This window comes from Nansenia antarctica (genome assembly GCF_963989245.1).
Source record: "Nansenia antarctica genome assembly, chromosome: 5".
NCBI lineage: Eukaryota > Metazoa > Chordata > Actinopteri > Argentiniformes > Microstomatidae > Nansenia > Nansenia antarctica.
The window spans coordinates 28,813,451-28,838,892 of record NC_137690.1 but is presented as its reverse complement, the minus strand read 5'-3'; the positions used below and the strand labels follow the sequence as shown (position 1 = coordinate 28,838,892).

The 25,442-nt window shown below is 42.7% G+C and overlaps 1 protein-coding gene across 1 annotated transcript; it reads right to left on the bottom strand.

Moving 5' to 3' along the window:
• Window positions 1-278: 278 nt before the first annotated feature.
• Window positions 279-10,736, bottom strand: sfrp1a (secreted frizzled-related protein 1a; the record flags this gene model as incomplete). Its single annotated transcript, XM_080533058.1, has 3 exons — window positions 279-616; window positions 6,551-6,631; window positions 10,211-10,736. The coding sequence occupies 3 exons, from the start codon at window positions 10,734-10,736 to the stop codon at window positions 291-293; spliced, it is 933 nt and encodes a 310-aa protein (XP_080389184.1). The 3' UTR covers window positions 279-290.
• Window positions 10,737-25,442: the final 14,706 nt, after the last annotated feature.

Sequence of the window (25,442 nt, the reverse complement as noted above, 5' to 3'; positions counted from 1 at the left end):
ACAAAGTGGAAATAACGTCAGTGAAACAAGAGATTACTGTAGTGTCCTTTTAACTTCTCAGAGAAATGGAAACCCACCACGGCAGCAGGAGGCCTCAACGATCACAATGGTCAACCAGAAAAGAATGGGTGTATGGAAAAATTCAAAAGTTGGTCAGTAAATATACAAAGATAATATAGATATATAAACAAAACAATAAAAAAAAGCAAAACATTTGGGTTGTATGGTGTGATGTGCAAGTTCGTATGTATCATGAGATGCGAAATGGGAAAGGGGGGGTGGGGGGGTGATTATTTAAAGACGTTCTCGAAAGCTGGACACTTGTAGGTCTTGAGTTTCTTGAGGGCCTTTTTGAACTCTTTGCTGGACTTGTCCCACTTGTGGATGCCTGTCAGCAGGTACTGCTTGTCCACCTTGCGGCCCATGATCAGGTACTGGTTCCCCAGGTTGTCCAGCTGCTGGCAGGGACAGTCGGCGCCGTTCTTCAGGTAGAGCACCAGCTTCTTCAGGTCCTTCTTCTTCAGGTTGCCCATTTTCAATACCTTCTTCCTCTTCTGCAGAATCACCTTGCGGTCCATGTTTTCCCGCTTCACTTCCTTGATCTTGGTCCTGAAGGCTACACATTCGAAAACACAGGAAAGATAAGAGGGAAAGTTGTTAGGGAAGACGTAAACATAACATTCTTATCAGCTTACTGAGCATAATGAGTCATGAGCTTATATTACCCCTGTGTGGTTATCCTGAGGACCTTCTACTTGGACTTGAGCTAAAAAGTGTTAGTTAATGTTTCATAACCCAACAAAACGCCAGTGATATTATCCCTCCGTGCGGCATGCCAGGAGGCAGGAGGACAGAGAGAGTTGGGTTGCAGAGAGGTATCAGTGGCATGTCCCGAGTGGCCAGGATCATTCAGGTAAGATAAGAGTACTGATGAAAGGGGGGGGCGGAGGGTGGCTCAATATCAGACTCACTCTGACTCACTCTCACAATATCAGGCTCACTCTTTCTCTCTTTCTTCCAAGGACATGACAGGAGACAGCATCCAGAGGAATGGTTCTCTATGGGGAAACCGATCCGCCTACACTCTCTTGTTCTTTTCACTGGACAGGAATGTTCAAATGACGTCTCCTGTCTGGCCCCGAGACCATCCAGATGTAACCTGAGGCGGGGGGGTTTGTTCCCCAGAATACCCCCCCCTCTCTCTCTCATGAGCTTATAGAAACCTGGATCTCTCTCTCTGCACCCTAATGACCAACTGCCGAAATGACCCGTGGAAAGGCACTGGCCTCACCTTATGTTCATCACCTCTACTGTATACTAGTTGGTGACTGATAGAGGTACAACTGCGGTACTACGGTAAACAACTGTGTGTGCCCATTATTACCAGGACACTCGTCTACTCCCACCAAATGTTGGAATAACACCCTTTCCTCTTGACTTTTATCTCTCTCCAAATCTTACACCGGGCCTCTGAATCGTCTAAATCGGTCTGATCTTTCACTAAACTCTATTTAACCTCCTAATCTTCCTGTTTCCTCCACCTCCCCTCCTGAAACGGTGCACGAGTCAGCCGCATGGTGGTCCAGATCTCAGCCCTCTCTGTGGACACACACCGCCTCTTCATCTAGTGTTTGTAGCAGGTGACCTTGTTCACGGTAACATGAGAAAAACATGTGGCGCATTACCGTGGTGACTCCCTGTTGATCTAAGGTCCTGGCCAGATCAGCGATAGTCATGTGACCCACAGTACAGTACAGCTCTACACCATAAACACCCATTTCACCCATGATACATTCAATTTGGCACCGATTAGTTTTCGAAAATCTAGTGTTAGAGAAAACCTACACGTGTCTTGCAGTAAGATCAGAATCCATAGAGCAAAACAGTAAATGTATAAAATGTTTCAAAATACTTTAACACAGCACTGGAAAGGCCCCCATATGAGCTACAACAGACTACCCAGTTTAAGGGTTCGTCAGTTGCACCCTATATCTTCCCATTGCCAATTAAAGTGTTAAAAGAATGAAATGAAACAGTCCCGTTTTCCAGGTATTAACAGTGCACATGGTAGGGATTAGGTCTTTTATCCTCTGTTTCTGGTCCTTGGGAAGTCGGTGTGAGGAGGCTTAGTGTTAAATGAAATCAAAACGGGTGGCTTTCATAATTAGCGAGTCATAAAAGAGAAGGTCTAGCCCACCCCTGAAACCACTTCAAAACCTGATAAATCCAGCTTAAACTCTGCACTGAACTTTCTTTGCACCTTGCGTTGTGTGTATAATCTCCTCATCTGAAGTGCACAGAGATCAGGTATGGCATATGAAATTATTTAACTGTTAAGGGGGGAAATGACTCAGTCATTGATCGGCGCCCGAGGGGCAGTTCAACTCGGTTGCGTGTTACTCTTAATCTAATACATTCTGGGCCCACGTTTTGGAAACTATTCCCCCCCAAACTATCAACTGACACAAGAATTATAACTCTTTCACAATCCATTCCTTTCACATGTACCGTGGGCCAAGATGGAAAGGGGAAAATGCAAAGTGTAAACCAAACTTCAACTCCCAGGCACGTCTCAGTCAGCATCCAAATATCTCCATCAATCGTCAGCGCTGTAAAGTCTGTGGACATCTAGGCTTTAACCTTTGTCCCCGACCCCTCACCCGGTTTCCTCTCCTCTCCGGGCGAGACAGGCTTTCAGCCAGATCAGATGGTGCCATAAAGCCAGCAGGAGGGGGTGTGCTGCCACCATTCACAACCATGAAACCTGTCTGCTCCCGTGAGCTCTGTGTGAGCCGTCCATAGCTAAGGCTACACTTTTGTTTACTGCATTAGCATGGCGATGGTGCAATTGTCAACAAGAAGAACAGTCAGTTGTCCAAAGTAGAGCACACAAATTCAATTGGAGAGGGTTCTAGAGTTTCGTAACAAAGAGCTGCAATAAACCCCTTAAGTATGGACATAAATCATTGCAGGGGAACAAAATGTTGAGAGGGATAAACCATAAAACCATCACCAGCAAAGACTGTAGTGATGGAGTCTGTTTAGAAACAGCTTCATCAGTAGCTTTGAAGAACCAGGGAGGGTTTTAGCTATCTCCACTGGTATTTCAAACATGTCCTGACCTACGCCGTTGTAACCATCAAAAGCACACAATGTTTTAGGTTCAACTGTTAACTTACACTAACATGAAATAAAGGGTCTATGCAACAAACAAACCCAAAAACCTATTCCTCTACATTTCAGATTTTAAAAAAGACATTCTTCTTGGAATATTGTTTTTTCCAATGTTGCTGTCTATTTTCAATCCCTTCTCAGTTAAAAATGTGGCTTATCTACTCAAAGCAAGACACGATCAAAGATTTTCCTCTTGGAATAACACATTTCTACGACTCCTTGTGCCTTATAAACACGGAATTATTCCTCTGCCAGATTTTCTTGTATCCAACCATTCACAATCAAAACGTTGTCTTGCTAAAAAAAAATCTACAGCTTTATCAAGATAAACTTGCATGCGAACGTCAAACGTGATTGTGAGATTGGAAGGAAGCAATTATTAATGACTTCAAACAATAGCACACACATTATTAAGTTAATACACATTTCTTTCACACTTAACTTTCATGTTAAATGAGAACAGGCCTTTTGCAGTAAGATGTTTCCAGGAACTGAGGTTTTCAGTGAGGAAAAAAGCTAAATCAGTGCCAGAGCAGGCATACTTTTGACATGATTAGTCCACACAGATTAATAAAAAGCACTATGTAAGATTCCTCTGGCTGCTTTAACTACACAGTTTAAAGTTAGTCAGTAGATTACTTATGCTCACGTCATTGTCTATTTGGTTATCAATGTATACAAATGGACATAATGACAATGTGTACAAAAACAGTACAACAACACTTGGATGGAGAAAGTCTAGAGTAGTGTCTAAGTCTAGTCTAAGCAATCTGCATCTCTGAGAAGCCTCCCCACTTTTGGTCTGACCAAAAGTGGCGTGATGAAAGCTAAACAAATTGGCCAGATGCTTTGTTGAAGTAAAAACCTTGACCTTTCAGTCAAATCATGTCATAATTGCTTTCACATTGCACATGTCTCTTCTCTGACTAAATGCATAGTTGTCATTATCAGACTTCCACATCATTATTCCCTTTTAATCATACCCAGCGTTGCATAATGCAGTAGATACACAATAAGAAGGCCATTACTGGTAGTCTGGCTCCAAGGAACTCACTATGGTTGTCTCAAACCTCTTGTCAGGGTAAACATTGCGAGTTCACACGATGCCCATACAGAAAAACCACCGTGGCACTGCCACACTACTATGAATGCAACTGTAAACAGGCTTGCTTGTTTCTCGTGGGAGGACCCCCCCCCCCGCCGTGATTGGTTCTAATGGTAGCAATAACAGCCTCATTTAACAGTCATTATCAGCACCCATGCTCAGCCTGCCAGGGAGAGTTCAGATGTCACGCGTTAGAAAGGCGATGACAAGGAATCAAAACAACATCTGTCTTTATCGGAGATGAAACAAGAGATGAGAGATAGTGAAACAGTGTGCCACTCTCGCTTGGCAAACTGGGCCGGTTCCTGAGGACAGAACAGTTTGGCCCTTCAGAAGACGGTCCATTTAAAGAGCATCAACCTTGTGTTTGCTTTTCCTGAGAACCATGGTGAATGGAAATCTGTTTTTAATGCTCACAGTCCGTCTTCCCAAAGTCTGGCACTTGGAATTGGTTTTTTTGAAAACCACCGCGACTTGGAGGCTGGCTAGCAATTAAAAAGAAAAGGATGGAGCGCAGCAACTTGTGCACATTCTCACTGCATATAATTACTGTCTCTAGGTGTGTTGGGCTCTCACATTCACTGCATACAACAACAATGCTGTTGCTATATTGCACTGGCAAGATTTGTGGAAATGTATGGAACGGATGGTATTGTCAAGCAGAATGTTAATGGACATGTTACGCCCAATCCTCTGGTCTGGGATGATATGGACCAATAAGAGTTGAGCTAGCCCACTGACACCTCCCGCAGGCCCAGACAGCAGAACAAACATCCCACTTTACAGCTTCAAATACCTGCCACATAAAGACTTTAGTGCCACTCTCAATGACCCCAATTCATTAGCTGCAGAATATTAGCCTTTAAAAGGCTAATACAGACCGTGACATGGAGTCACAGGGGTTAAAAAACTCTCCAACTTTGTTTTTCCAGCGGGTTAAGGAGGTTGTTCTTTTCAGCTTACAAGTAAAGCTGTGAGAATTAAACATACAGCCAAGAAAACAAGGCAGAACATGGTATATGACCCCCAGAGGGGATCTTTCTCAAGACCTTCACTTCTGTTTACTTTCAGTCAGTTGGCGCATAATCCACTATGTGTTTTAAAAATGAGAGGAATAATCCCCAGAAGTATACATTTGTAAATCTTTGGGATTTCACATACTCAAACTCCTCCACTACACAGTTGTGACTTGGAAAAGAACTCCTACCCTGAGCATTGTCTGAAAGTAGATGTGGAAAAATGTTCATCTGGTCAAAGCCTCTGATAATGAAAGACAGGCCTATTTTTTCTACCGACATCGTGGGCCTATGACTGGCCAGGGCCTGTATAAAATAATAATAGTTCTCATCCAAAGAGCATGAAATGTTGCAATTGCTCTGGAACATTTCTTTCGTGAAACTATGCTTGGACCTCATGAGTGTGTTTATGGTTGGGCATGTTTAGAGGGTATGAAAGTACGGTTATTGATTTTATTTCCCCTCCCCTCCACTTTATCAATCTACTGTGGTCCGTTGGCACTAAATCCACGAGACTCTAGACTAACCATGAGGCTTACAGTACTGTGTGTTACTCCGTGTCTGATCCCCTTTCAGAAGTTCTCCCACTTCTAATCTAACTCTTTTTAAGAGCCTTTTGGTTTCCAATAGACTGATTAACCTAACTCACCTCACATAAGACCTCACTCACACAAACAATACAATGAATGACTGTACTGGAGCGCTCCTGTTTTTCTGTACAGACCATCGTAGCTAGGATAAAGAAGCAAGCTCATTATTGGAACTGGAATGGTAAGAGTCGAGGAATTTATGAAGCTCAGCAATCCAGTGATAAGAAGTGTCCCTTCTTCTCTAAGCTTGTTTATGTACAGGTCTCTTATGGTGGGCCTTTGAAGGCTTCTGGCCCACTCCAAAAACACTGTAGCCCCATACAGTACAGTATGGAATCACATGAAGTCCTGGTAGGGTACTATAGTGATGCAACAGACGGCACATCCCACACTTTTGACCAATACTGTGTGTGTGTGTGTGTGTGTGTGTGTGTGTGTGTGTGTGTGTGTGTGTGTGTGTGTGTGTGTGTGTGGTGTGTGTGTGTGCGTGTGTGTGTGTGTGTGTGTATGTGTGTGTGTGTGTGTGTGTGTGTGTGTGTGTGTGTGTGTGTGTGTGTGTGTGTGTGTGTGTGTGTGTGTGTGTGGTGTGTGTGTGTGTGTGTGTGTGTTTTGGTAGGTAATGTCAAGAGTGTACATGGTAGGGTTGTGCTAACAAGGATGCTTACCAAACTCGCTGGCACACATGTGGTCCAGCATGGCGTCTGTTTTCATTTCATTGTCACATGGAGGACAGATGGGGGAGTAACCTGTGAGAGGAAGAAGGGACATTCATTTTAAGGAAGAAATATGGGAATGGCAAAAAATCATCCACCTGGTATACTAGCAAGCTTTGAACCAACGCAAAAAAAAACTATTTACAGCACTTTACATCAGTTTTCTTCCTTGAAATAAACTATGGAAACAAGCAACAGCAACACTGACCCCAACAGGCCTTAGTGGGTGTTCACACCTCACTTCACCTCAGCATTTCATGTTAAACCATTTGTTGCTTTTTTTTTTTACTTACTACAGTATCTATGTTTCGAATCCTTCTTATGGTTGAAATGTTGTACTGAAACAAACCCGGGGCTCACTGTGAAACTAGTTCTGGCTCGACAGTAAACATCTTGCCCGTCAGGTCAAGGATCTGATGACCTGACCTCTGTTTGGAATGTCCTCTGCTTTTATAGCCGACTATAACTGCAGCCTGCAGTAAACAGAGCTGCCTGCTATCTTGTAGATGAACCAGATGATAGGGGGTATCAGCACCCCTCTCAGTGTCCAACACGAGGGCCAATGTGGCCATCATTCCTTGGTCATTAGGTAGTTTGGTTCTGATCTGTTAAGAGTCTCTGTGCTACTGTAACTTGACACACTGACTCACACTCTACGCCTACGGTCTACCTTGCGGGCCCGGTGTCTTTTCTGTTTGATATCTGAATACACACTTTGACACACGTGCCTGCATGTAGACACACACACACACACACACACACACACACACTGTTACCTGAAACTTTTCAAAGATAATTCATTCATCACTGTCAGAACTGAATCCCCGTATAGATTCTCAAATGATGCACTATGAGGACGGAGAGAAGACTGAAGCTTGAAACTCTTCCAGGAAACGTGTACTAAATGTCTACTTTCCAATGTTACAGAAAGCCCAGTTCCCAAAATAATTCTTAGAAAATATGACATGACATTGACATTAAAGCACTGGTTGATTATAATTACAGTGTCCCACTGTAAAGTGAGTTTAGTGAATATTTTATGAATTTGACAATTAAGTTACTGATGACTTTTAAACTTTTAAATACCATAACAACATGTTGGTTGTGCCCAGGTTCAACATCCAATCTCTAAATACATGTACAGATGGTAAAACGTAAACAAATACATATTTATACACAATTATCCTTTTTTGTTGTGCTTGCCAGTTGTCCATTACGTGTGTTTGACAAACGCTTGTGAAAGTTACACCCAGGTGGAAAGAGCTTGTGAAAACAGCCACTGTTTACAAAGCCAAAGAAGCACCATTTACCATTTCATCTTGTTTCTACTTTAAATCAATTATCACCTGCCTAATACTCATCAAGTAGCAGTGACAACCCCTTTATCTAACTTCTATTAAAATCACCGTATTCACTTATTTCTTTTTTATCAATTAAAGGTAAGAAAGAAAAAAAATCGACTGTAATAGCCAATACATTTTCATTACTTTGCACTAAATAACTACACTACTTACTCTTTTCGTGTCTCCCTGTACAAGAATATCTAGCTGTGGATTAATAAATGTACAATATCAGCCAACTGCGATGAGGCGCCAAACAAAGACAGGCATTTACACGCTCTAATGAGTAGAGGACTCATTGTGGGGTTAAAACAAGACCAACCCTGTGGCCTACTGGGCTGGGCAAACGCTTGGTTTATTTATCGCAAGTGCTGACACCATATGATAACAGGTGACGTCTAGAGACTGTGAATCCCCTGTGTGGTCCCCGAGCTCCAAGAGGAGGCCTTTCTCAGGCAATGGGCTCCTGCTACCCATACCAGCCCCAATACCACCATGTCAGCCCCTCCACCCAGCACATTCACACTATAGGCAGATAGACTACCTCAGATACAGTAAGTACTGTGTAAACTGCAGCACCACCGGGTGAAACCTCCTTGTCAGGGGGGGTCTGGACAGTCTACAGTCCAGTCCACACCAGTTTGACGGAGGTATTCGTGTTCGAAATTATCCACATCTCAGTGGTGATGTTGTTTTGCAGCATTATGTGTTGTTGTAGATCAAAATATAAGGAAGTTGATGATGGAAAGTCCCCTTTTCATTTATGAGCAATTTGCATGAGCTTGTTGTACTTTCCCTTCTCTGGTACACCTTAGTACGAGAACAGCCTTTCCCCAGCCTTTCAAAAAAGAGATTCGTATGCCTGCCAGAGATACTGAAAACATGGTGATAAACTACAGACCATGACAGGAACAAGAGATTCAGAGAAACTCTTTCTTGTGCATATATCCTTCTACAGCATTCACACACTGACTTTTGTTGCATTTGTTCATTACTTTTTGTTGTAATCAGTAAGTCTGTCTCACTGAGTTGCACATTTCAGATTTAGCTTGGGGAAACTGTGCTGCACCTCCAATTCAAAATGAGATAGTTTTAGTCATTTTAAGCCAGACTGTAAGACAGCCCAGAAATCCAGGGAGGCTATCTGCCTATCTATAGCCAAGTATCTCTGCAGTGCCTGTGGGAATTCACTCTGGCCATGAAACACACGTTTATTACATTAGCAGGATTGACAGTGCAAGATTTATTTTTATTTTTGTATCTCTTTCCATTTTGTCCGTCTGGTTTTCAGATTTCACTTGTGTGTGTTCTATCAGTCATTCAAATTATATTTGTTCATGTTTGTCTACTTAGATCGCACTTTTTTGTTGAATATGAAGTCAGTTGAGAGGTCACCATAAATTTGAAATTAATAGATGGCTTAGTTTTGTGGCTGGACTCCCAGCATTGTCCTCAAAACTCAACAAACACCTTGAAATAAATTGCTACCATCTGTTAAAGGAGCATTACAATATCACAACATCACTACTTTGTCAACAGCGAGCAACATTTGCTTTTCACATACCTTTACTCCCAATGAAGACTAAAGTAAAAGTAAATGCGCTGAAAAAACTACTATAGCTGATTTTGTTTGATTTTGTTTTACAATCTACTCTGGATAAGATCAAGCAGCCATAGGTACATTTACCCCAAAAGGTTGTATTGGTTCATGGGCATGAGAATTGACATCTACAAACAGACCTGAACCCCTGAAACAACATTCTGTGGCCTGTGGAACTGCATGGGTGTCAATTCTCACACTATGTCAGAGTAGTGGCTATTTGTTATCTCAGTCAAGTAGCTCTGTATACATCCTATAGGGCAAAGTGTTGGTGTTCACAGTGCTTTTAAGTTGTTCCATATAGCTACATGGAAAAATACATAGTCCTTTAATGGCTATCATTATAGACTATCCACTTGCCTAATACTCCCTTGTTATATGAGTTTTGGTAAGAAAACAGTTGGAATGAATATTTGATGAATAAAAAATGCTAAATAAAAATACACCAAATTCATTTTCTTTGCCAGAACGATACAATTACAAAACACTTAAATAATAAGTGAATTGTTTCCTATTGAAGCTTTATCAAGTAAAATACAAGTATTTGAATTCAACAATTCAGCTTAAAGTCTGTGTGTGTGTGTGTGTGTGTGTGTGTGTGTGTGTGTGTGTGTGTGTGTGTGTGTGACCAGTAGAGATAATGAATCCAGGCATTCTGGTGGCCTTGCTTACCTGTGGGCTTGGTGGCCTCAGTGGCATTGGGCGCAGTCATGGCGATACACACATCATCCTGAGGGAACTTGTCACAGGTGAGCATCTCAGGCCAGGGGAAGCCGAATGACTCCATGATGGGGGTGCAGCCGTCACGGACAGCCTCGCACAGCCAACGGCAGGGGAATATGGGGCGCTCCAGACACACTGGGGCGAAGAGGGAGCAGAGGAACACCTGGGTGCCAGGGTGGCAACTCTTGTGCACCAGGGGCACCCAGCTGCCAGCCTGCTGCTTGACCTCAGCCATGGTCTCATGCTCCAGGAGGTTAGGAAGCAGCATCTGGTTGTAGCCCACATTGTGGCAGAGCCTCAGGTCCTCTGGGATGTCCACACACTGGGGGGGCTTGCCATAGCTGCGCCCACCGTTATACATGTCCGACTTCCAGCTCAGGTATTCATATTCAGAGGCTGTGCACATTGACACCAGTGCCATGGTCAAAGCCAGAGGGATGATTCTCCAGTAGCACAAGGGCTCAGAGGACCTCATAGTGAGAACAAGAGGAGAGTCCTGCAGAATAGAAAAGAAATGCAGCTCACAACAGGAGCTTTTCTGGAACAATGAACAAGACTTGCTTTTGGTCAAAAAAAGAAAATGAAGAAAAGCTGTGTCCTGTTGATAAATGTTCTCTCAGTATAAAGTTTCAGGTTTCAGTCAACTTCACTGCTGCCTCCTCTGGTTGCAGCTTCTCTGTTTCCCCCTCTGCGGCGAACTGCCTCACTCCGCCGTCTGCACAGATAACTGGCCCGGTGCACGCGCAGCTCGGAGACAAGAGGAGATGGTGAAGTGCGCGTCGTCCAATCGGAAAGCGTCTGCGCCTTTTGGCACTCACATGTCAATCAAAGTACTCAATTACACACTGCGTAAAACACGACTCAACTTTCCCTACCCCCTTCATTACCCTTTCTCTTCCTTTGTCAAAACAAACTACCTGACCTGACAGCAACATACAAAATATCCATACGGTCAACCCGACTGCGCTTTAGAAAAGAAAAGAAAAAACGTTTTAGGCTACGATTGTATGTAGGTCTAAACACTGGCGATAAATAATCCAATGTGTTTTAGTTACAAATACAACCCTGTTGTTGACTTATTGAATTGTTTATTGAAATATATATTGTTTATTTTAACTCGTTAGATGGCTGTAAATGTGGTCATCTGAACTTTGTGTTCTCCCTAACAGCTGTTTTTAGAAAGAGACAAGACGTGTGAAATCTGCCAATTTAAATGTGCATTCATTTGCGTCTCATTGTCTTGCTAATAGTGTTAATTCCTAATTGAACCATTCTCCATAGAAAACAAAGGAACTTAGAGGAAACAAAAGAATCGTTTTTTAAAAAAATACATTGTATATACAAGCTGACTATTATAAATGATTAATAACTGTTTTGATTGGGAGATGCATTTTACGGCTGTTGAAATCACAGAGTCGTAATGTAGTCTACTAAATCATCTCCCGGAATACTGCATATCAGCTTACATGACTGCAGGCCAGAGGAGACAAGAACAAACATTGTCTGCCGTGAGTGATGTCTGTAGTAAATACTCTAGTATTTTACCAATGTTACGTTTATTTTATTTGCAGCCGATAGTATAATTTCCAATGTTGTTAGTTCACTGGATACAGTAGCTATATCGTTCCACTATGTATCATGCAGCAAGCATCTCAAAACTATTCCAAGAGGGCAATATTGGGTTGTGGTGTGTGTGGGCAATAAGCATGCACCCTGCCTCTCCTCAAAATGGAGCCTAATTGCCGAAAAGAGAGTTACACAGTTAATTGGTCTATAGTTTGAATTAAACAAGCATATACGAACCAGATTCTGTTACTTTTATTCAGTAATTTTAACAGGCCTATGCCCACCTGTAAAACAAGTAACATGACAGGAACTGAATCATGTTCTAATTGCATACATGCCTCAACTGTCAAGGCCGTTCCCGAGTACAGTACAGTTAAGCATCTTGATGAGAATTATGGTCAATAGTTGTCACAAGTATTTTAGAGATCTAGCACTGAGACAACTGACATTTAAATTACAGGTAGTTAAACAGTGATGCCTTAATAAGGGTTGTGCCATGTCTGCCTAGTAATACTCCTACATAGACATAGACAGCTTTATGGGGTGATGGCACCTAACTACAGTGTGCACATCATGGACGGTTGCTAAAACAAACGTTAGGTATTTAGGACTAGGGTGGAGGTGAGTGAATATATATTTTTTCCAGCCCTGGCTTTGCTCAGATGAACGGACTGATGTGACTGCATATACTGTACGTAGCAAGCCAAGCAGATACACACTCTGTGACTGTGCTGTTCCAACATAGGCCCATGGCAGCAACCTAAAACCTGCCCAGGGTACAGGGAAAACTAAATGTAGCGGAGGTCATTTAGAATGAAGCTCTCATGATGAGGTAGTCATGAACTGAAACATCTAAACTCAAATGTCGGACTCTAAGGACCTTGAGGATGTCTTCTTGACCTAATGGTACATTAACATTTCAATGTTTGGCATTCAGCAGACACTTTTATCCAAAGCGACTTACAACAAATACATTTGACTAAGTAAGTGAATCATCTATCCACCAGTCATAGCAGGAAAAAAGTAATCTATGCTCAGGCCTGGAGCCATTGGCAGTCGTGGCAGTCATGCTTCTTTTTTTTTTGGTATGCTGTTAGATGCCTGAGAAACATGTCAACATGAACAGAATTGATTTTCAGTCGGATTTGATCCAAGTGTCAGTTCAGTTGTGACCTATAATACTGGATGACAAACCAGGCGAGCTTGTCATCCGGTGGGTGCAACCGCGTTAACAATAATCTACATCAAATGTCAAACTCTGGGATCTGGGACATGTGGGCTATTGTGCCAAATCAAACACATTTCTGAAAGTTACAGTGCAGGGAAGCTGTTATCTGCATTGATGAAATCCCTGCCCTTGTGAAGAAGTATCATGTCATTTAGACTTTACTGTGGTCTTCCAGCAGCTGTCATCGTTATCGCCATACTGCTAGTATGAACATGACAGACAGACATGAACAGGCTCTGTTCAAGTGAACTTAAAAATCAGGAGCACTTTGGTGCAGTTGCACAATTAACAATAGAGAGACTAAATATTTGGACATTCAGGAACCAGGAAAATGGAGTTTCCCAAGGTTTTCCAAAACCATCGATCTTTATTCAACAGTGTTTAAATACATAATCTCTCATACATGTGCATGCATCCCCATGAAAGGGCATATGGCCCGGCGCAGCTAACATGTGGATGTGGCTGTACATTTGTCATCAGTGACCGTTAGCTAAACACTGGATCTCCTCAAGGCCGTAACGTCTTTGTAAGTGTGACAAGGTACATGAGCATGAGAAATGGTCAGGGTAAAAAAAATGTCTGTTACAGTACCTTCTGAAAGGGGGCGGGGGCTGGGGGAGAAAAAAAAACATCTTAAAAAATACAAATGTTTCGAAAAATAACAACAACAGCTCTTAACCGTGGGCTGGGGGGGAGGGAGAGTGCGACACAGAGGTCCTACCTTCCAGAGAGTCAAGTGGGGTCTCCAGTGTTGTCGGTCACTGCCTTTGTGGGGCTCGTCGAGCCAAGGCCATTGAGAAAAAGTTGGAGATAGTTAAGCAAATGTTACTGCATAATAGCTGCATCGTGGGTGATTGACTATTCACAAGAGGGGGGAACTATACCTCTCAGTAAGAGTCTTTGCATAACATTAGAATAAACAAAGCTTAACAGCTGTGGCCAGTGCTGGCCAATCTATTTGTCTTCAAATAAAGCTATTGTATGAGTAATGATGAAGATCCTTATCAAATTATGCGCATCTAGCTAAGTGCACACAAAACAGTTTATCTTACTGGCAAACTTGATTGGCACATGCTGTCATTGGGGAAGTCGACCTATTGTGAAAGGTAAATGAAGGGGTTATCTCTAACGAACTAAGCTTATTACTGCGCCATCCCGCTTTAATTTGAATTCAATTTGCGAAATTCAAGCCCATTCGCTTAGAAGAAGTGAATAGAATTGATACAGTGATAAATATAAAAAATGCACGGCCACTGACCCCTGCAGAGACACTGACCCCTGTGATACAGTTATGTGATACAGTGACGATTGTATCGTCGTAGAGAGACTGGCAACCCCACAAATGCCCACTTGTATTTCGATGCTGCTAATACTAAAGGGTTGTGATCTCCGAATCAAAGCCAATGTTGCTCTAGCACCTTGAGGGAATTTCGCAAGACAGTAAGCCATAGTGTATACCACGGCCTGTGATGGCTTGTCTGCATGCACTGCCCTCCCCATGACTAATGCAGGTAATTTATGAAAGTTGGATTCAGACGAAGAAGAAGAAGAAGAAGAAGAAGAAGAAGAAGAAGAAGAAGCAGGAGGGGAGGGGGGGGAGGGGGGGGGCTGCTGCAGTTACTCAAGGTTACGGTGCTGCTGCTGTGGTGCTGCTGTGCTCCTCCAGATTGGGGCCAAAATACCTCTCACATAACTCATACCTCGTGCTCGGGCTACAGGATTACTGCTCAGCAGGGGAGAGCACACACCGTATCTGGCCCATACTGGGTAGAGGGAGGAGCTCCGAGTCTGGCCCCACTCGAGACACTATCTGGACTGGAAGGGTGACCCGTTTCCTCCATGTTTCCACATCCCACTGAAATAGGTGCCTTCCTTGATTTTGTGGAAACAGTCTGTAGTGTCTGTTTCTATGCAAATGAAATGGGGCAGAAATCAAGCTGGATTCATTTGGAACAATCATTTGAATCATACTGATCTACTTCAAAATGTCAAGCTATCAAAGAGAAAGAATAACGTGGGAGGGTATGTGAAAATAAAAATAAATAACCCTCTCTTTCTAAACAAGATTATCTGACTGACTTCAATGCTAATGAACCTCTATGTATGCAGTGAACTCCCTCATGTAATTGATTTGGGATGTACACTCGGTTCATTGCACATACATATGTGAGGTAACCACTTGAAATAAGGCGTAGAAAATTGGAGCTATTTGTGGCAACACTCTGATTCATGGTATATGACTCTGACCATGATTTTTAAAGGATACTTAAGCATATTCAAACTGAGCACAATGCACAGCATGCTATTTGGAGCTGCCAAAACCAGACACTGGTTCTTAACACTCTCCACATACTCTGTTACAGCGCTTTTTCTATCTGCCTAGCCAGAAATGACAGATTGATTTGTGTAGAGGGGGAAAAAAACAGCAAAACAAACAAGTCTTTGCTTTTCTTTCTTAGCGGCCAGCCAAGGAAAGCACAGAAAATCCTGCTGCTGCTGCTGTACACACACTGGTATGATCTGTTAGCATGGCTTGTCCTGCGATCCCACACAAGTGAGAATGCAGAAATGAAACCCTGTCATCTTCACTTCAACACGCGTCCGCTTTTACTCTTGTTTATGGATGTCCCTTTTTTTCATCATCTTTTTGTTTACCATTGTTTTTCTGAATAAAATGTTTTTTGGGACATTTTGAAATTCATGACATATCAATTGATATACAGTACACTGTAGTTGAAATATCAATCGATTATACCATACATCCTGTACACCTTTTGATAGTTTTCCATAGCTACAGAGCTGTTGATTTCCATTGCACTCTAATGGGACAGTAATGGCATCTCTCACACAAGTATCAACCTTAGAAGTGAAGTTGGTTGGGTAACACTTTATTTGGACAGTCCTAAATAGATGGTTTGTAGATGTTCAGTGTACTGTATGTTCAACTAACTGTCAACAACATTTCAACTTTCAACTACCCTTGCTCTAACCCTACCCATAACCCTAGCAAGCTGTTGCAGATCAACAAAGTCGCACTTGATAGTTTGTTGATCGTTTGAGCGACTGTAGAACATCTATTGGGGACTATCCAAATAAAGTGTGACTGTTTATTGTTGAACAGGGTAGTGAGCTTTGAGCAGGCTCTGGAGAGATTCGCTAAGCTGAATATAATTACTCAGATCATGCAAAATTACTAGTTGACTGACCAAGAAAGCTGGGGCATACTGTGGTCACATCTTTGAATCAGTTATTCTACTAAATTTAAACTGGTCTGGGTATCATCATTCACATACAGCCAATAACAAGGATGACTGGGAAATGTCTGTTTACATCATTCTGTTTCTCAACAAGCACACAAAGGTTGACAGTTGTGATGAGTTACAGATTAAATTCCTCTGAGAACAGTAAGAGAGAGAGAGAGGCATTGAGGCCAGTTTGCTTTCTGTATATCACGTATGTCATTTTTGGATGAACTAAAAAGTGAAAATGACCATGGACAGGATTCTTCAATTACAAATTGAACTGATAAACAGTGATAATGTAGCGCAGATGAAGCGCAAAGAGCAATACATGAGAGAAGCTTTTACTATGAAGATATCATAGTGAGAATTCTGGGCGTGTGTGTGTGTGTGTGTGTGTGTGTGTGTGTGTGTGTGTATGTGTATGTGTATGTGTGTGTGTGTGTGTGTGTGTATGTGGGTGGGTGTGTGTGTGTGTGTGTGTGTGTGTGTGGGTGGTGGTGGTGGTGGTTTGGAGGGGTAACTATGACTCAAAGTAATTTTGACATTCATCTGTATGTAATTACTTTGACTTTATACTACCATACTCACATCACCATTTTTGAATGTATGCCGGTTTATTTCACAGCTGAGATACATCTCAGATGGTTTATTGTCTTCTTCAAAATATGAAGCGCCCTACATTCCTTCAAGTGTAAATCAGCAAAGAATTGGAATCGAGATACTGTAAAAAAAAAATCTTCAGTTTTTTACTTTGAGCTGACTACAGTACTTTTTCTTGCCACTAGTTTTCGCTTGCTTGTCACTCTGTCAAATGGCTAAAAGGCAAGGCAAGTTTATTTGTATAGCACATTTCATACAACAGGGGCAATTCAAAGTGCTTTACATACATTATTTAAAAAGAGCATAGTAAGAAAATAAAAATTACAATGAATAAAAGCAAATATAACAAGTAAATAGATAAAACATTTAATAAGACAATAGTTAATGGAAAAAAGACATGCAAAACATGAAGGTTTTTAGCTTAGATTAAAATATTTTAAGGGTTTGGGCCTGTTTGATTTCTTCAGGGAGTTTGTTCTAGGAGCATGCAGCAGCGTGACTGAAAGCTGCTGCACCGTGTTTTGATGCACTGTGAAGGAAAACAGTGGCGGGTGTGTTGAATGCACTGAGCACAATGTGGGCACGCAAATGTGTGTTGTGGCGTCCTCCTTGGCCTCATGCATTTTGAAAAGACATTAGAGCAGCACTCTGCCCTCTGGGCTCCAGGCTCTCACATGCACTCTGTCTGTCTGACACAAAGCAGGGCTCACAGGGCGCTCTGGTTAACTTTAACATGCATAAACATTCAAATTAATGGGGTTTGAAGACAGCGTAAGGTTAACAGAGCCTCTACCCCCTCAAACAAATGAAGTGCCATTTTTCATGCCATCGATTATGCCCTGTCCATCACCTGGAGGCTAATACTACTACAGCGCCGCAAATGATAAACAAACCCAGCTAACCCCCCCCCCCACACACACACACACACCTCCATCCCCCAGCCCCCCCCCCCATCCCCCAGCCCAAGGCTGTTTTAGGCTCTGGTCTCCCCCCACAGAGTGATCGGGGCCTTTACTACTTCTCATTTACACGGAGGACAAGGGAATCTGGCCACACAGAGCTTCTCCGTGTGAGTGGTCAGTGATGAATGCAGAGGAGATCATTGTTCCAGGTCGACTAGCCCGATATAGTAACTCGAATGTGATCAACGACTGTCGGCATTTAAACGTGAAGAAAGTTATGGTGGGCATAAGACGTTTGCCAAGATGACGACATCACCATGTTCATGGTTTTCCTACCTCCTCACATACAAGCCCTATGAAGACTGGTTCTCCTTTGGAGGCCAGGCCGACAGACTTTACTGCACATTTTGTTGTCTGCCGGTAAGAGTAGGGGGGGAGGTGAGTCGAATGTCTCATTCGTGTCCTTGCACAAACAAATGGGCATCCTTCCAACTTTTCTTTACGTAGCCCCAATGTGGTTTCATCAGGAACCCATTGCCGTTAACAAGGAAAGCATGTTGCCTTGAGTTTAGTTATCCCGCGCCATAAGATTCTTACCACCCCCACCCCATTTCCTTTCCCCACCCCTTATTATTTGAAGCCAATGTCACAGTGTTATTAATGTGTAACACTCAGAAAAATGGTCTTGGACATGGGAATTAATGACCCAGTCAGTGAGTACCATCGAATGTAAAACCGTGGCATTATTGCATTCAATTAACATATGTAACATTAATTGATTGATCTTATTGTCAGATATTGTACCTTCAAAAGAGCAGGGCATAAGTTTGTTGGAAATCTACCACCTCTGGCCACTACAGCAAAATTCGGTTCGATTTTCCAAACAACACCCTCCTCCTGAATAATAATATAACTCTCAGAAATGGACTTACACCGTTGGATATTAGCTGTTGTGTTTCTGCATGCGTGCATGATTCGAAGAGGCATTCACCAGAGACAGAAAGGAAAAAAATCAGTGAGTCCATTCCTCTAGAACACCCATGGCAGTAGCAACACGTTTATATGCAAACCAAGTGTCAGAAAGCCCTTTTTCCGGACCCAAACGGCGTTTTGTAAATGAAATATTTCTTTCAAGGGATTTCATTCCCTGATCGCTACCAATTAAACAGTCATTACAACCATTAGGAAGCTTTTAGAAAGCTTGAATGTTACTTACTGGACTTTTAACTCTGTGTTATACAAGTGAATTGTGTGCTGCAGAAATCAAACAAAAACCTTTTCAGAAACAATTCATCACTAGAAATTGTTAATATACACTACGGATGGAGAATAAACGATCGTCATGGGTTCCTGAGTCACTCTACAGTACTTAACCTAAAACACAAGGGGCTTCGGAGCTCAGAGCAGCAGTGGCACTGTGGGCAGAGATACAGGGGACAAACAGGAACAGGGTAGCTATTCCCATTTCCCAGCCCTTGAGCACCATGGGAAAGCCAGCCAAGGGAGTATGGGTCAGGTCAACCTTGTCTCCTCGCCTGACTGTCAAAATAACAGTACCTCTCCCTCAAGGCAGCGAGCACTGTCCCCCAGACCCAGCTGCTGAGAGCTGTGGCACAGAGGGCTGGAAAAGCAATTAAATCAAACATGGGTGAGTGGCCCCGGGACAAATGCCTCGTCAGCGTTTTTCAGCTCGGCCAGAGAATAGCCTGTGGGTTTTTCTAAGGAGGGGTATTGAAAGAAAAAGGAGTATTGAAAGTGAGAAAGAAAAAACCTTCAAGAAAAAGAAAAAAAAAATGAAAAAAAAGACATTTTGTGTCACCAGGCGACCAGTGGAAGAAATAAGGGAAGGGGTAGGAGAGACATTGGCCCAATTCAGACCCTCTTTCTTTCCTCAGGATGGCCTAAAAACCTGGGGTCAGACACATAGTCTGACCTCTGACCCCCCGGTTCACGTCTTCTCGTAATTACCTTTGCGCATCAGCCCTCCTGCCACCCCCACTCAAAGACAATGTAACAATTTGTCTTTTCAATTGTCTGTCACTCACTCTCTTACAGGCCCTTTCAGTGGGCGTATATGGTTTCTTTTTCCATTTGTATTTATTTATTTATCTTGCTTGGAGAAGTGGGGGTTGTCTGGTCCCAGAAACAGGGAGTCTTTGTTTGGGCTGGTTTCACATGAATATAACACCCCCTCCACCCTCCTCCTTCTTTGCTACCCATTCCTTCACTCCAGCTCTCAATATTCAGGCTTTCCCCCCCTCGGTTTGTTTGGGAGGCCTATAAGACAGGCTGATCTCAGGGTCATTGTACACAGGATTTCCATGACCATACACAAATCAATTAGACTTTTTTTTTTTCTCTCTTCATTTCCCCCGACTCATGCGGTGGGGCATGCATTTGTATAAGCCAGTTCTGTGTCTTAGAAGAGTGGTATTCACTGTTGTGAACAAGGATGCCCTTCTCTACTCCAACTCACTGGCAAACTATGAGTCAGCAGGCAAAGTGCTACAAATACACCAGAAACCACTAGAACTAACAAATCATGGCTGTACACATTTGTCACAATAGTGTCAGTTTCCATTTATTACACAGATTGGAGCTGAACAAGGCACTCAAAAATTTAGAGTGGTTTAGGATGCCAAGCCCTCCCAGCTCCAAATGCCTCATCACAGGCTTGGTTCGGTTCATTCGTGATACAGTACACCTTCTGGACACTCTCTCTTCCAGTCCAACTCTTTGATCCAGAATTCTGTTACAAATCAGTCCGACAAACAGCTCATGTAGCATTTCTCCTTGTGTGATTGTGAATATGCCTTATGTATGTATGTACTTAATGTATAGGTGAACAATGGTACAATATAACTCCAGATACAGTACAATACACATAATGCACAACACAATAATGTACTTTCTATATTATCCCCTTTGGAGTATATGTTCAATGTTATTATCCACCGATGATACTAGTGAAACTGTTGAATGAATGACTGTGTAATTAGAAGTGAAAGCGATTTTTTTTTTACTGTAATGGTTTACTGTATGTGGTCAATATTGACTGCGCTGTCATCTGTAATAAAATAAAAATAAAAATCTAAATTGAAGCTAATTGGGAATGTCTGGAAATTCCAACCAGGACATTAATTGTGGGCTTAATATGTTCAGATGAATAACCATGTTGTGGGCCTTCTACTCAGCTTCCCATGTTTTCTGACCTACTTCTGTAGTAGTAGAGCCTGTTCTGCCACAGGTCAACCCACACAGCCTAGGAGGGAGAGGCGAGCAAGCCATGCTCTGTCAACACGCTCTGTTGTGGATAATGAATGCATAAGAACTCTCTGAAGACCCTTTATCAATACCAGTTACCCCTCATGCTGTCTTTCAAATACTTAAATACTGTGGCTTGACCGACTGTTGAATCTCACTCAAATGGCCCTGTGGTCTTCATTGTCCCGTGGTGTCATCACCTTTGATAAGCGTAAAGGACAATAGAAAACCTCAGGGAAAGTAAACAAAGTCGGGGCAATGACAACATGTGAGAGGAATATGCCTCATGAATTGTGGCCTATAACGGATGTAAATATCTCAGGGCACTGAGGGCTGTGATAGCTCTCCCCGCAGAATGGACGACGCTGTAACCATCGGCTAGTTGCATGAAATCAGATGGAATGGAATATTTCTCCGCAGAGGAGGACACAACGTTCCAATTCACGATAATAAAAGCCAGAGAAAAGGGAAGATGTTTCAATTTTGGACCGTGTAATCGCAAGTGGTTTTTTCGGAGAGGATAAACACAATCATTATTCCACCCCATTTGGTTTGCGCAAGCCATTCATTTTCATCATTGTCTGTCATGTTTCTTATGAACCACAAAATGATGACAATTGTTAAGGAGAGACATTCTGGAAAAGACTGTGGTTTGCTTTGATCAATCTAATTTGCACTGGGACAGAATAAGTGGATAGATTTGATTGAAAACAATTGTAGCTTCGATCTGCTCAAAGTTTAAAAAAAACACTGACTCAACTCAACCACTTCCCCACTTGTGCAATATCTACAGTATATATGCAGGGCATGGCAGGGCCTAAAACATGTTCTCATCTCTCACTAGCAATCCAAATGAAATTATTGTTATTGCTACATCATACATTATAATCATACATCAGAATTATATAAATCAGGAACGAAACACAAAGGACTTACACATAATTGTCTACTATACTTCCCTGCCTGGTTTACCATGGAATACCCACGAGATAAAAAAGACAATCGGGCTTCAATGGTATTGGTCAGAAATGTTTTGGTCATTGGTGCTGTTTAAGAATGTGCTACTATAGAGATTTCTGCTTGTTAAATTAGACATTTAAGTGTGTAGGTCTAGTGAGCAGTAGAGTTATGTGGGTCATAGGCACTCTCACACACGAGGCTATAAAACTGTCTCCATTTAACGGGATGATTAACGCCCTCTCAGACTGCTGAGCAAAATATGAGGTAATCTGACTCCCCAATCCCAGTCAAAACATGCCCAATATGAGGGCAACCCACATCCTGCAAGAATGAATGGCAAGCATTGGCCATTCTGCATCCCGTTTCAACATTTTCTACCAGAAAATACCAACATAATCAATATAACTATACTGTTATGATCAAAAACAAAAGGTGTTTAGGTGGGGCTTGAGGTATTCTGTAGATAATGACTGTTGTCTCTTTTAAATGGCAAAATGTGACTTATGTGGCTAATGGGTAACTTAAGAACTATTAATCAGTTATACCAAAAGCATAACAAAGATGTTTTCTATACGATTTGACTAACATCTTCATTTTAGCGGCCATGTTAGCCACGGGGGCTAGTTCAAATTGAGCGGTATCTCAGCATGTCCATAAGAGGGGGGTGGAGGGGGGAAGGATTGGTACTTACAGGAAATAGTGACTTAACCAAGGGACTGAATTGCACCAAACTGATAAAAGACACTCTAAACAGGATATTAAACAGCTAATAAACATTTAGAGGCATATAATGTTTCTCTGTAAATGCTTACCAGCCTGCATGAAGAAAGTGATTGTTTAAGTTTTCATAGGGTGTTGAATGAAAACTGCCGACCACATTTGATGCAGTAAATCACAGTGAGGTGAGCAAATAATGACACGTCATTATGGTGGTAATTTGGGGTAGCACAGGGGATTCCTAAGTGGCACACTTTACATAAACCATCTGCATCTGTGATCATTTCAGTTTAGATCCAAGAAGTTTAGAGGTGATTCATTTTTTTTCTTCTGAAATACAAAATGATCATTCATAAACTAAACTTCTTGGTCCTGACTTTTATGGACTGTTATGTTATATTCAAATGTTCGCAATGAAGCAACTTGCTTTTAGAAAAGGTGAACTCAAACAAACTCCCTATTCTTTGGTTATTTTGCATCTGGAAATACTAGGATAATTCAATAAGAATTAAATACGAATTTTTAGTCAGATCAGCACGCATAGACACACTATTGCCACTTGTTCCAGTTCACCACATGCTATTCCCTCTCGGCTTCCCCATGGAGTACACAGGGGGGCTGTCGGGAAGAGAGGACATTAGGGGGTATCAAGCGCAAAGGATTTCAGCTTAGCAGCATATGTAACAGGTTTTAAATGTACAATCTGAAAAGAAAGTGAAATCTGTTCCAGTTGTGTGTCTTCACTTATTAGTCTCATGGCTGCAAATGGGAGATTTAAAAGGAACCAGCTTGCTTCACTCCTCCTGGGTGCGTGGCTCTCAGCTTGCTTCACTCCTCCTGGGTGCGTGGCTCTTAAGCGAAAGCAAGACAGGCCTCTACTTAACCAAAGATCTGCATGCCTACAAAATGATAATAACCCCAAGCAGTTCAAATGGGCGTAAGGTGGTGGAGTGGGGGGGTGTGGAGGGCATTCCATGCTTGTCTCGTGCTGAGGATCGTGCTGGTAGGGAGTGCTGTAGACAGCAGGAGAGACACTTCGGCTCACAGGATGACTTGTACAAAAAAAAAAAACACAAACTAGGCAGACGGGTTGATGGGCCACTCAAGAGAACCTCCATCTCTACCATTGAGCACCATTCTTGTTTCTCTATGCATCACATCTCTCACCTCACATCCAATCCTATGTTGTGTTCACTGGGTATGTTATGACGGGTGGGTGTACGGTCCTGTAGTGTTCACACTAGCACTTGGCCGACTTCTTCCTTAAAAGAAGGAAGTCTCTGCTCACTCCGGATCAATGTGATAAATCAAATAAATACATACTAAATCATTTTGTTTTATTAAGTAAGCTTTTTCGGTTGTGAGACCTTTGTCAGAAAGTGTCTTTCCACAGAGTCAGACACCTTGTGAAGGGCAATTTGTGCTTTCAAGCTTCTTTGTTTACATACAGCCATAGAAAGAAACATCTCTATGATTTCAGATGGACACTCACTCACTGATTTAGCTCTGATATTACAGACCACAGCCCCGGTTATGGTTATGCAGCTTATGCTTATGGTTATGGTTACGGTTACGGTTACGGTTAAGGTTAGGGTTAAGGTTAGGGTTAAGGCTAGGGTCAGGGCTAGGGATAGGGGTAGTCTCGCATAGCCATACCTCCAAATCATATTGTTATCCTTTGGAGGTCTGGAGAATATTCCATTAGTCAACCTGGTTTGGGTTGAACTAGACTAGACAAAGTGACGGGAGAATGTGCTCACAATTTCATTGGATGTTCACTCCAAGAACCCTTCCAACGTGGTGAGGTGAACCATTCCAACGTGGTGAGGTGAACCCTTCCAACGTGGTGAGGTGAACCCTTCCAATGTGATGAGGTGAACCCTTCCAACGTGATGAGGGGAACCCTTCCAACGTGGTGAGGTGAACCCTTCCAACGTGGTGAGGTGAACCCTTCCAACATGGTGAGGTGAACCCTTCCAACGTGGTGAGGTGAACCCTTCCAGAATGGTTGTTTATTGTTATGTGTGTCGCCTTTTCCGACCTGGTAGGAATATTTTGCAGACACTTGTTCCCTCTGCTAGCTTGGAACACTGAAGAAAATGGAAGAGAACCTGAAGGAAAATGTTTTTGGAGCTCCACCCAAGCCAGGTATTTGATGGTTTAGCATGTTGCTTATGGACATACCCTCTATTTTAGCATCTGGATGTTGGGATGTTGTTGAGTTCCACCATTCACCTGATTGGGATGGTTACGGTTAGGGTTAGGCGATTAAAAGGCTTAACTTGGTATGTTTACACTCTTTAAATTTTTTGTTTTTTCAGATTTTATCCCTTTTTTCACCCAATTTGGTAGCCAATTGAACCCAACCTAGCATCCAATTATCCCCTGCCTATTGCGAGGGATCCTCCGCACGACCCCGCGGCCGGCAGTCCCAGAGGAGGCCGCGGACTGGCTCCTCGAGCCCCACCAGACGGGGGCGCTGTTGCGCGACGGATCCTTGTCCGGAACTACTCCTATACCCCCCTCGGGAGCGGCCGCCCAATATGCCGTTCCCCGTGTGTGTCCTGGCCATATCCGGGTCTGGCGAGCCGGGATACGAACCCCGGCCCCGGTGGGCAGCATGCACTAGTGGCCAGTGCTTAGACCGCTACACCACCGCGGGGCCATTGTTTACACTCTTTAAATGACACTGGTAAAATTAG